Source organism: Morus notabilis, unplaced genomic scaffold, assembly GCF_000414095.1.
Source record: "Morus notabilis unplaced genomic scaffold, ASM41409v2 Scaffold825, whole genome shotgun sequence".
Classification (NCBI taxonomy): domain Eukaryota; kingdom Viridiplantae; phylum Streptophyta; class Magnoliopsida; order Rosales; family Moraceae; genus Morus; species Morus notabilis.
The window spans coordinates 88839-101540 of record NW_010358062.1 but is presented as its reverse complement, the minus strand read 5'-3'; the positions used below and the strand labels follow the sequence as shown (position 1 = coordinate 101540).

The window sequence follows — 12702 nt, the reverse complement described above, 5'->3', positions numbered from 1 at the left end:
TTTTGGAATTTCCACATAAGAAAGTTGTGAAGTAAAGGCTAAGAAATTAGGAGACAACTTTTCATAGGAAATATAGTTAGACATGGGGTGCCTAGTGTAGGAACGAATGCCCTTCCGGGCAGCAATAAGGACATCAAGATCATTACAAGACTCAGGATTAGATTGAACTTTTAGGACGAACTCAGTTTGATTGTTACCTAGAATTTCGGACTGTTTAGGTTCCTCCCTTGGTTCGGATTCATGGTTGTGTAAAGAGATATGACCTTTTTCCTTTGAAGATTTTCTCCTTGAATAGGTTAGTATGTTGGTACCTGTTTTGGTCCCATTCTTTTCACTAGTGAGATTTAATTTGGGTGATGGCACTAGGGATGTCCAGTCCGAAATATTTTCAGCCCTTGTTTCATGTACAACCTAGTCTTGGTCAGAAAATTCTGGTACAAATTCGGATTCTAAAGTCTGATTTTCCTCATCCGGATTTGTACCAGATTTTGTAACAGTGGTTTCTAAATTCAAGTTTGAATCCGGGTTTATTTGAAAAACATCAAGAGTTTCATCATCCTCATCTTCCCTTTTTCTCCCCTAGATTTATTTTCAAAAAATGTTACATCCGTGGTGATAAACATTTTTTTGGAAATAAGATCATAGCATTTATATCCTTTTTGAGTCGGGGCATATCCCACAAAGACACATTTTCTAGCCCTAGGATCAAGTTTCCCTCGATTATGCTCATGATTATGTGTAAAAACAATACATCCAAAGATTTTCATAGGAAGTGTAGAGGTAAGTTTGGATGTAGGGTAATTAGTTTCGAAAATATTTAATGGTGTTTGAAAACGTAGAACCCTAGAAGGCATCCGATTTATTAAATAAGTGGCTGTCAAAATGGCTTCTCCCCAAAGATACTTAGGGACATTACTTTTAAATAGTAAGGCCCTTGCAACTTCTAAAAGGTGTTGGTTTTTTCGTTCAGCTACACCATTCTGTTGAGGAGTATCATTACAAGAACTCTGATGAACAATACCTTTTTCCAAGAAAAAAGATCCTAAAATTTTATTGAAATATTCTTTCCCATTATCCGTTCGTAAAATTTGAATCTTTGTTTGAAATTGAGTTAAAACCATGGAGTAAAAATTTTTAAACACATTTTCAACTTCAGACTTATCTCTCAACAAATATACCCAGCTTACTCTAGTGTGATCATCTATGAACGTGACAAACCACCTTTTTCCCGAGGGTGTTAAAATCCTAGAAGGTCCCCAAACATCACTATGGACGAGCACAAAAGGTTTTAAGGGTTGATAGGGTTGTAAGGGAAAAGTAGAACGATGATGCTTAGCCAATTCACATACTTCACATTGAAACAAAGATGGATTTTTATTTCTAAACAAAACTGGAAATAATCTTTTTAAATAATAAAAATTCGGATGGCCTAGTCTATAGTGCCATAACATTATTTCTTCATCACTAGTAATAGAGACAGTTCCATAACATGTACTTTGTACTGGCCTTTTTGAACTTGGTCCATTTTCAAAGAAATAAAGTCATCCAATTTCTCTAGCACTGCCAATCATCCTCCCCGTGGTTAGTTCCTGAAACTCATAATAAGATTGAAAAAAGTTAACTTGGCACTTAAGGTCACTGGTTATTTTACTAATGGATAATAAGTTGCATGAGAGATTAGGAACATGAAGAACATTTTGGAAGGTAAGAGGAGAGATAACAATTGACCCTGTTCCAGCTATTACTGACAATGACCCATCTGCAATTTTAATTTTCTTATTGCCCTGCTCAAGGGTTATACGATGAAAATAATTTTGAAGAGCCGGTCATATGATCGGTTTCACCTGAGTCAATAATCCATGAATGAGATGGATTAAATTTTTCACAAGAAAAGGCTATGGTAAGATAGTTACCCTTTTGGGCCAAAGAGCATGAAGAGTTTACTGAGAATTGTGGAGATTGAAATAGCTTGTACATGTGGTTTAGTTGTTCCTTGGTGAAGGGAGATGCCTCTGAGGTGATTTGCTGCCCTTGAGAGTCTTTATTGACGGTTTGTAAGGCTCTATTTTCTCCTCCGTTTCTCCTCTTTTGACTCTGAGGTGGTTTCCCATGGAGTTTCCAGCAAGTCTCTTTGGTATGCTATGGTTTTTTGTAGTGGTCACACCAGGGCTTCTTGTTAGTTTACCAATTCATCCCAAAAGCTTAAGCTGTTAGGAGGTGGGCCAATAATAGTTTTATACTTTAACACTCCCCCTCACGTGTGGGCTAGATAATGGGCAATCGTGTGGGTAAATTAATTGAGAAGCCCAACACGTGAATATTTAAGCTCCGGATATATTAAAGACCCAACACATGATGATAAATGAGGATAAATAGTGCAATTACAGGGGTTTGAACTCAGGACATCCCGCTCTGATACCATGTTAGTTTACCAATCCATCCCAAAAGCTTAAGCTTTTGGGATGGATTGGTAAACTAACACTTCTTCTTCTTTTCTCCATCTGAGTCACTTCCTTTTGACACTAAAGCCGAACTCTCAACCTCAGGACTATTTTTAGGTTCAAAAGTCTTCAGCATTACTTTGCGCTTGGTTTCCTCTCTTCTTACTTCAATGAAAACTTCCCTGATGGAAGGCAGTGGTTTCCTTCCTAGGATTCGGCCTCGTATTCCATCTAATTCCTCGTTAAGACCTGCAAAAACACATATGCTCGATCATTCTCCTCTCTTTTCTTATGGCGAACACTGTCAGTTGGCCAGTCCCATCCATCTTCATAGCAAAGATCCAATTCCTGCCAAAGTGGTACAATCTCATTATAATAAGATGTAACGTCGCGGTCTCCTTGTTTGGACTTCCAAAGCTTCGTTTTCAATTCAAAAATTTGGGATGAATTTTCCACACCCGAATACATGTCACGGACTGCTTCCCAGGCATCTATAGCTGTGGGCAGGAATAGATGTGGCTTTCTAATGGCTGGTTCCATGGAATTGATGAGCCACGCAATCGTCAAGGAGTTCTCTGACCTCCATGTTTTCAGGTTCGGATCCCCTGCCGTTGGTTGCTTCACATCGCCGGTTAAATAGCCGAGTTTTCCTCTGCCGTCAATGGCCAGTTTAATGGACTGAGCCCACTCCAAATAATTATTGCCATTCAGCTTATGGACAGTCAATTGGAGAGAAAAGTTTGAAGATAGGTACTCTACTTTGCTGGCTGATACTGTGGATTCCAATTGGGTCCTTTCGGTGGTAGAGGATGAGTCACCGCTAGAGGAGGTATTCCTTCCAGTCATCGCTATTTTGTGTAATCCATAGGGAGGTTTAGGTTTTGAGCCGTGGCTATGATACTATAACAATTTTGAGAAGAATAATCAATATTGCTTATTTTATTAAAGAGTACGTGAATATATATAGGAAGTAAGGAAAGCTACTGATAAGCCATAAACTAGGAAACTAATTATCCCTTCTAAAAGGTAAGATAAACTAATAAGATAAGCTATAAGATTTGAATATTAATTCAAATCTCTTATTAAAAGATAAAACTCCTAATAATTATCCCTAATAAAATAGAAGATAAAATCTATCATAATCGACACATATTAAGAGAGATTAGAATTGGGTTCTTTTAAGGATTAAAATCCCTTATCCAATCCATCCCTCATACCAAGCAGCCATATGTCCCAAAATCCTTGCAGTTCTCTTCTCAACATATCCCTCCTTCCATTCTCTCTCCTACCAAACAAGCTCTTAAAGCCCATGGCTGATGTTTGTCACCATTGTTACCAAGCCCAAGTGTGTATTTCCAAATAAGTGGTCATTTTATAAAGCAATGCCAAAGAGTAGAACATTCAAATTCGTTTCTACGGTATTGTGAGCCTTATGTTACTGCATTATAGGTTTTACATATAGACTTGTCTACTGAAGGAGAGTTGTGACTCGGGCATGCTTCAAATGTGTAAGTAAATAATCAGGTTCCAAGAGGATTTAAGACTCTAAAATCGTTGTTAAATTTTCTATACAATATCCAATTTATGTCAGAGTCACTTGTTATGCTAGCATTCCTGGACATGCCTGCAGGAATTTCGTTAACAAACTACCTTGTTTCTTTCGCGCAGGTCAAACCATCTCTGGTGGAAAAGTTTTAATTGAGGTTTATTTTTTTGGGGTGCACGTTCATACAGAAACACGCAAGCTTAGTGAGGAGATTTCCTGTCCTATTAAAGCTGGAGACTTTGTGCTTTCCCACACCCAAACTTTACCTGGATTCACTCCACCTGTAAGTTCCACTATACAAGACTAATACTTAATGTGCTTCATACTCTCCAGCTTTCCCACACCCAAACTTTACCTGGATTCACTCCACCTGTAAGTTCCACTATACAAGACTAATACTTAATGTGCTTCATACTAAATCCTTTCGTCGATTTTCGCATCATTTAATCACGTCTATTGTATAGTTGTATTTACTTTCATATTGAAACTTCCTATACAAGTACTACTTGTTTGCAAGTAGAAACATTTAGATACTTTAAGGTTTTATTTAGTAGTGGTTGATCATTTTGTAGCTACAACTTATGAATTTCGATGCCTTTCACTATCCTGCCATTTTAAATATTTTGGCTGCATATTTCTTCTTTCCTAGCGATAATTTAACTTAGCTACTAATCTTTTTGAGCTATTTTTTCTTGTTTATGCTTGAATAGTCCATCTTCAAACTCTTAATGTATTGAATTTATGCCAATGGTTTGTATTACATGCCTTTCTGTCCAAATTATGTGAATCACTTGGGTTTTACAAATTGTGCTATGATTAGTAGAGTAGAAAAGTGAAAGGAATGGAATTATTGGAGGAATTTTAGAGTGAAAAGGAGTATATTGAGTAGTTTGGTAGAGAGGAAATTGGGAAGAAAAGAAGTCAAAAATCTGTGGCCCACCATTTTTGAATCCTTTCAATTTTGAGAAGTTGGAGGAGAATATGTTGCCAAAAAAAAAAAAAAAGTAAAAATAAAAATAAAAAAAAACCAAAGGTATAAAATAACTCGCCCTTAATTACACCTCATTCAATCACTTTATACTAGGGTTGTGTTGCATTTAGCTATGTAACGTATAGACAGCTTTGCTTTATTGATAGGGTCGTGTTTTATTTTCAATTTCGATTTTCACAGCTGAACCTGAAGAAAACTGGATGCGAATTGAACTAAAAATTCTATTGTCTTATTGGGATACTTAAAATTTAGAATCAAATCTAGTTTTTAAGCGGATTTGCATGCATTGCTAAATGCTAATAGAACAAGGATATAATAGCGTATTTCCTCCTTTAGTCCTTTTATCAGCATCACAATGTGACAGTTTCAGTTGATGCATATCTTTCTTCTATAATGCAGTTTGCTCTGGTATATAAAAATAACTCGACCATTTGCTTTTATCTGTAGGGTTCATACACACTTAAAATGACAATGGTGGATGACAAAGATCGATTGTTGTCTTGCATCAAATTCGATTTCAAAATCCACTTTGGAACTTCGGTCTCTGATAATTAAGTGCCTAAGAACCAAACTCCACGTACTGTTTCCAAGTAGCGTGCCACTTGGTGAGGAGAATTGGTTTCTAGTGTTTAGTGGTGCATCATGTGGCCAACTGTTAAACAAGTTGAGATGTTAATAAATAAATAGATATAGGCTCATGACAAGCGAGCCAAAAGGATATCTGAATGGTACTTGTTGCTTTTTTGTTTCTTCGCCAGTTTTTTCTGTCATGTTTGTTGCCTTTGGTTTGTATTGATGCCGTACTGTGCTTTGCAGATTGCACACCGGTGCAGCATTAGTAGTTTGTACTTTGTAAACTAGAAATAGTGATTTCAAGATAGACTCCTATGGAGCAATTATTCTGTAGACTAATTCTTATTCATTGTTTAACCGTTTCAAACAATCCCAAATTCACCATACAACTGCAGGATAACCCCAAGGCTTTGCAGGGTTTCTTCTACAAAATGGGGCCCTCCCTCACCAGGCCTGCAGGGTTCATAAAACTCCTCTTACTGCAGGACGCGTACCTAGCATCAATGAGTTGGCGCAACAACAATTAGGTTTGTTACTCGGTAGCCTTGATTAGAGTTCTGTTTGCCTAATGGATTGTAGGGTGTCAAGACTCATGGGTTGTTTGAGTGAAATTGATTCCATCATTCGAGTATAATTGAGTCCGTTTAGTTCGCTGATTCGAGTTTTTAATTCGAATTGAGATGTCTTTATGTGAGAGCTTTTTACTGTAATAAAAAAGTTAAATGTGATTGTTTTTAAAAGTTTTTTACTGTAGCAAAACTCGAATCTCAAATTTTAAACTCGAATCGGTAAAATGAACGGGATAATCAGGTTCTTTCTGTTTTATAGGTTTGTTACGATGGGATGAGGATAGGATTGCACCAAAATGTTTTTAAATGGTAAAAACAAAAAAAATCTTCAATTCACAATATTACTCTTTTTGCACCACAGCTCCGTCTTAAATGACAAAGGTCGTGAAGCTAATGCCAACTCTACCCCTACTAAAACTGGAGAGAGCATCTTAAATGACAAGTTTTAAGACAAAAGTGATGAAACTAATGCCGTGAAAATTTGTGTATTAAATAAAATTTTATGATATAAAAGTATATCATTTCAAAATGTTTAGTACAATAAACACTTCAAAATGTATTGTATACTATTTCTATAAAAGCAAAAATGCAGGTTATAAAATGATTAATAACCCTAAATAAAATCAAAGGATTAATACTTCATAATAGTCCGCAAGATCAGGAGTAGCATAAGTTGTTACAATGAAATATATCAAGTACCAAGTATTAAACAAAATAACCAAATCATAGGCTTAAAGAATTGGATCTCTCTTCACAAGTTGTGTGTAAAACATAGTAAATGTCCAAAAGATGAGAAATAGCGATAATGCAACTCAAGCGGTCCATATGGCATTCTGCTAACATCCGAATCTGAGAAGAGATCCTAAGTCTAATTTAACCAGAGCATCATGCTATTGTCAGTAAGATATCCTAACTAATAATAACATGAGTTTCAACAGCTAACTTGAGATGCCTTTGGCTCATGAGGCGTCTTCTCTTCGTGATGGATCGAATAAGCAGTCGTCGGTCTTGACCCATCTTGGGATTCTTTGAGGTTGCCATCTTTTTCAAGAGATGCTTTCTCATTATGCACTGGTTCTCGTGCTTCTGTCTCCGCAGGCTGCTTTTCAGCGCCTTCCTTGCCGTCATCTAGATCTTGTGTCGGCAGTGAGACACTCTCAATCTTTTCCTCTGAATTTGAAATTGCTTTCTCATCAGCTCTCTCATATTCCAGTTCCAATGGAGCTCCAGCTTCTTTTTGCTGTTCAATTTCCTCCTTATTAGCCACCGATTCCGCTGTTAAGTTATTAGCAACCTGTTCATCCTTTCCATCAGTAGTCTTATTATCAATTATTTGATCCTCAGCTATCTCATCTCCTTTAACATCTTTTCCCTCAGATTTTGGATCTGTTTCAGTGTTCTTGTCATCGGACACTGCAGTAACAGCATCTTCAAAAGACCCCTCTCCTTTGCTAACATCCTTTGCATCTTCGTCTTTCATTTCCACGTCCCCACTAGCCTTGTTTTCTTCCTTGACATCATCTTTTTCTTTAACAGCCTCATCCTCACCATCAGCATCATCTTCAACTTTTCCCGAGCTTGATTTATTTTGCCTTTTCCTGGGAGACTCACTTTCTGGTGACTCCGTTGCTTTTGATTTGTCACTCAGTCTTCTAGAACGCCTTGGAGTTTCACCTGTTGCAGAGGTTACAACATTTTTCACTTGATAAAGACCTTTTCTCATTTCAAAAGAGTACACACACATAAGAGTAGAAAAGAGACAAGCCTGTGCTCCAATCAAATTCAGAACTCGAGGGGCCTCCAGGATGAGATTTGAGATACAGATCCAGCTGTCTCTTGCTCTTGAACTCCTCCCCTGTAGGAGAAATAAATACTATCGCATTTCTCTTGGGTGTGCCACTCTTTTTCGGCAAGATCTGAAGCACAAGAAAAACAAAAATTACAAAGTCGAACAACTACTAAGAAATAACACAACATTTTATTGCTAAAATAACAATTAACAATGAAACATACGAAATCCGTCAGGTATAAGTGAGCTTTCATTTCTGTTTCAACAACCTTTCACTATAATCTCCCTCTTCTTTCTTTTTCCTTATTTTTCATTCTTTCAGAGAGCATTTACTACATTAGCCATCATTTCACTTCACTCTAGGAATTCTGTCATAATATATCAGATACTCGCATAGAAAGAAATATTTTACAAATGCAAACACTATTGTGCTACTTGAAGAAATTTGCCAGGACGCAAGGAGAAGTGGAGTGCATACAACATGCAAGTTACAATATCCGAGCAAATTTAAAGAAACTGCCTGCAAATGGCACCGCAATATTTACTGTGAACTCCCACTTTTTCAGTTGGAAAGTAAGAAGGAAATAACTTCATTCAGTCAAAAGTCAATAAGCATTAGGTCCAAGTCAAGTTTACATTAGCAAAAGCAAGAAACCAAAAGAATTAGCTGACCAGACACAATGAAGCCACAATCAGATATCATGAACCAGTTGATGCATTATGCATAAGCACGAGTCCTTTTTTTCTTCTTATTGTTTTTGCCATTGACAGTTCCCTAATTTTTTATTCACCTGAAATCTGTGCTCCTAACAGATAATCCAGTATTGGATTTGCATTATCATTATGAAATTTAGAATTTTTGTTGTTGCAACCTCTAACTACAAATGTTGCATTACAATAACTCTAATTGGTCAACCAACAAAATATGAAGCCTTTATGACAGGTGTTCTGGCCTTAGAAAAGATCCAGTTAGTGCTCACCATCTTTATGTCGTCGTTGTTTTTTTTTTTAATTAATTAATTAATTTTGAACAAAGAGCACCAAAATGGATTATTATCAACATTTCGGGTCATGCGTCAAAGAAAAACCTTGCACCAAGCTGGAATTGTTTTTTTTTTTTTTTTAACATAGAATAATTATCTTACAAATAATATCGACGACGAAACTAAACAAAGAGTGTACTAAGAAGACAGAAAGAAATGGCACTAAAGAACAGAAAATGAGAACACAAATGTTTTTCTCAATACGTAGAACAAGAAAGTGAAAATTAAAATAAATAAATAAATAAAAAAGAAAGAAAGATAATTCCCTCTTTCAAGTTGCATGGCAAATCATATATATGGGTCAAAGTCCCTAAAAACAAATAAAGAAGCCATGAGGGCAAAATAGATTGAGGTTAAATGTATTCTTATGTTTCCTAGTTCCTACAAATAAATATTGGTATTGATGAAGTTAGGAAGTCTGTGTACTACATTGCAGAATACAGAAAATTAGAAGCCTTCGAACAAGTTGCAAAAGGTCAACAATTATGCAAGTTGACTTGCAGTATTTATGAATTACCAATTAAACGAAACAGATAAAAGGAATAATGGTACATTTCTTAAGCCAATATATATTCAAAACCACCAAAAATGAAACATAAACAATAAAGTTTTGAGACTAATTACCTATTGACGCAATAAATCATAATTTCTTCCACCGTAATTTTAAAATAAATCACACTCGCCGTGCTACTACGTTTACGTATAGAATATTAACATTACGTCATTACAAGAGGAAAAAGAAACGATCAATAGGACAATCGTAATTACTATGTAAGATTCATAATAAATAAAAGAAAGTACATTAATTTAGGGCCCGTTTAGTTTGTTTATTCGAGTTTTTAATTTGAGTTAAAGATGTGACTTTATGTGAGTGCTTTTTACTGTAGTAAAAACAAAATTAAATGTGACTGTTTCTGAGAATTTTTTACTGTAACAAAACTTAAATTCTAAACTGCGAAATAAACGGGACCTTAACTCAATGGCAATAGCGAATCATAAAAAGCCTATTTCGAGAACAATTAATTCGAATTAAATCTTAACACAAAAGTAATAATCCACCTCCTAATCCGAGTGCAAATACATAAATCATCAATCACACCGCGTAATTCATAACAAAAACTTCAAAAACAGAACGAATTCATTACATCAAGAACCTAACAAATTCCACAAAATCCGCGAACAGCGACTAAAGAAAGCATAAAAAACTAAAATTTAACACTATAAATTAACGAACAAGGAAAAAGGAAAAGCAATTAAGGCTAATTAATCGAAAACGGGAAATCAAAGAGTGGGAGTAAGAGAAAGCGAACCGTCTTCTTCCAGCCCTCAGGAGCTGAGAGCTCGGCCGGAGCTTTGCCGTCGTCTCTGTTCTCCGCCGATGACGCCATTTTTTTCGAGCTCTTCAGTCTTCGAATTCCCGCTCTCTCTCTCTCCAGGAAAATTACAAAAGCACGAAAGAGGACAATTGCACGCGAAAATTAGAGAGAAATTGGGAGATTTATGCGTCTTCTATATACTGCGGGTATTCTCGGGAAATGAAAGGATGCGTGGACGGACTCTACTGGCGGACACCACGTGACAGATGTTAACTGGATTTGAACGTTGGGATTGAGTCCGGGAATTAACTTTAAAAACCGTTTTGGATAAGGTGTTGGAATCCGCCTGCACGTGCTTTTGGTTATTATATGAGAATCTTCTATTAGATTTTTAATGCATATAAAATCCATTATTGGTTTGGTAAACACGGGATATTTTTGAAAAATTCTACCTGAGTAACTCTCTCTCTCTTTTTTTTGGGTTGAAAAAAACTAGAAATACCACTTAAACCGATAAAACATATTATTTAGAGATAAAATTATTTTATAGTAAAATATCTCGTTGACACTATGTTTTTTTAATAGTAGTATTAAGACGGTACATTTACACATTTAGAGAAATATTCTTTTAGTATTCTGATATTAATTTTTAAGATATAAAATGTCAATTTTACTACTCTTACTAATTAACAGTAAACCAATAATTTTAAAAAAAAAATTAAAAATACTTTAAAACATTTTAAAATATTTTTAGAAAATATTTTTAAAGTCATTAGCTTCTATATAATTCATAATTAATAAAAAAGGCAGTTTGGGCATTGTATGGCCTAAAAATCAATTTTGGGATACTAAAAAACATTTATTTAAAAGTAAAGGAACATTTTTAATAGTATAACAGAGAGTACTAAAATGATTTTGGGGTTGTTCTCTTGTCTAAAAAACTCAAAAAAAAAAAATTCGAGTTCCAACTTTATTCAAGTTCATGTTCTTTTAAGTTTTAACTTTATTATTCAACTTCACTCAACTTTATTCAAGTTACAACTTCAACTCAAGTTATAACTCAAATTTAACTCAAAAACTACACTCAAGTTACACTCCAAAAGAACATGTCCTTTATCTCTATTATTTATGTTATTTCACTAAAAATAAACAATTATAATTTAATTAATAAAGAAAAAAATCATAATAATACCTAATTATTTAAAATTATGTAAATAATAGGTATGTAAAAAACTATGACAAAAATATATATATATATATATATTTTTTTTTTTGACATGATAGGATCCAATTACTATAATTTAGGAGAGATGAGGGTGGGCAAAATAATAGACTTAAAGCCGTATACTCCCGTAAACAAAAATTGTAGTAAATACGATTTTCAAGAAACTAAATTAAGTAGACGGTAAATTTAAAAATATTTGAAGTTAATGGAAGTAAAAAGATTTTTTTTATGTAAATTTTTAATTTATGACCAGTAAAATATTTTTTACCACCTAAATTTTTAATTTACTACTTTTCATTTTAAATAGTTTAAAAATATATTAATTACTTCAATTATTTAGTGTAAATATTCTATTTACTTTATTCTCCCTATTGTAAATGATCTTTTTTCTTTGTAAAAATTACAAATGATATTGTGCTATGACAATTTAATTAACAAATTAATTAAAACAATCCCCTCACAAGAATAAAAAAACAATTGAAACAAACTAAAAAAGAGGTCAATGAGAATCAGAATTTAGCATTTTCAAAATTTTAAAACGATGAAAGAGAACGAATCATGTGTTGTTCTTTGGAGTTCTCGGAGACGCGTCTTCATGAAGGAATAGTATACTCTCATGTTTGAGTTTTTTAAACAACCAATGTATTATTGCAAACTACATCCTCATCCTGCAAATGTAATGTTTAAGTTTCAATTTTATCCTTGGAACATTTTTTTAAGTATATAATAAAACAAATATGATCATTGTACCCTTTGCAAAAAGAGTTTTCTTTTAGTTAATTTGTAATTATCACAATTTTGTACCCCTCATATTTATTAATTTACTGTTTGCTGTCTTTCTTGTTGTGCTGGGATCTATCTATTCTTGTTGATTTTGTTTCGCATATATTTTATTAGTAATCTTTCATAACTAAAGATGCAAAAATAAATAAATAAATAAATAAATCTAAACAACGACAAATAAATAATAAGATAATATTATATACGAAAGAGAAAATAAAAAGGACAATTGAACTTGGAATTATTAATTTCTAAGGTTCTTTGTGTTTCACTTTCAAAGCTTTAAGAATTGTTTTGAAGAAATATCGGTTAGAGTTTTGCAAGGGCTTTTGAGAGGAAGTTAAGTATAGAGAAGATGATATTAAGATAGGGAAAAGGTGTTTAAGCATAATAATAATAATAATAATAGTAATAATAATAATAATAATA

At 34.2% G+C, this 12702-nt stretch overlaps 2 protein-coding genes across 2 annotated transcripts in view; one reads left to right on the top strand and one right to left on the bottom strand.

Moving 5' to 3' along the window:
* LOC21405131 (putative phosphatidylglycerol/phosphatidylinositol transfer protein DDB_G0282179) overlaps positions 1–5887 on the top strand; it is a 10117-nt gene extending 4230 nt beyond the window's left edge. The window contains exons 3-4 of the mRNA XM_024161268.1: positions 4110–4270; positions 5426–5887. Of these exons, the coding sequence (XP_024017036.1) occupies positions 4110–4270; positions 5426–5533 (269 nt within the window). The 3' untranslated portion in view covers positions 5534–5887. The remainder of the gene's footprint in view (positions 1–4109; positions 4271–5425) is intronic.
* Positions 5888–6738: 851 nt separating this feature from the next.
* On the bottom strand, positions 6739–10472 carry LOC21405130 (methyl-CpG-binding domain-containing protein 11). The gene is made up of 3 exons (XM_024161273.1): positions 10263–10472; positions 7886–8036; positions 6739–7794 (listed from the first exon to the last, which is right to left on the bottom strand). Exons 1-3 carry the CDS (start codon positions 10338–10340, stop codon positions 7052–7054), a joined length of 972 nt encoding a protein of 323 aa, XP_024017041.1. The 5' UTR covers positions 10341–10472; the 3' UTR covers positions 6739–7051.
* Between the last annotated feature and the right edge of the window lie 2230 nt (positions 10473–12702).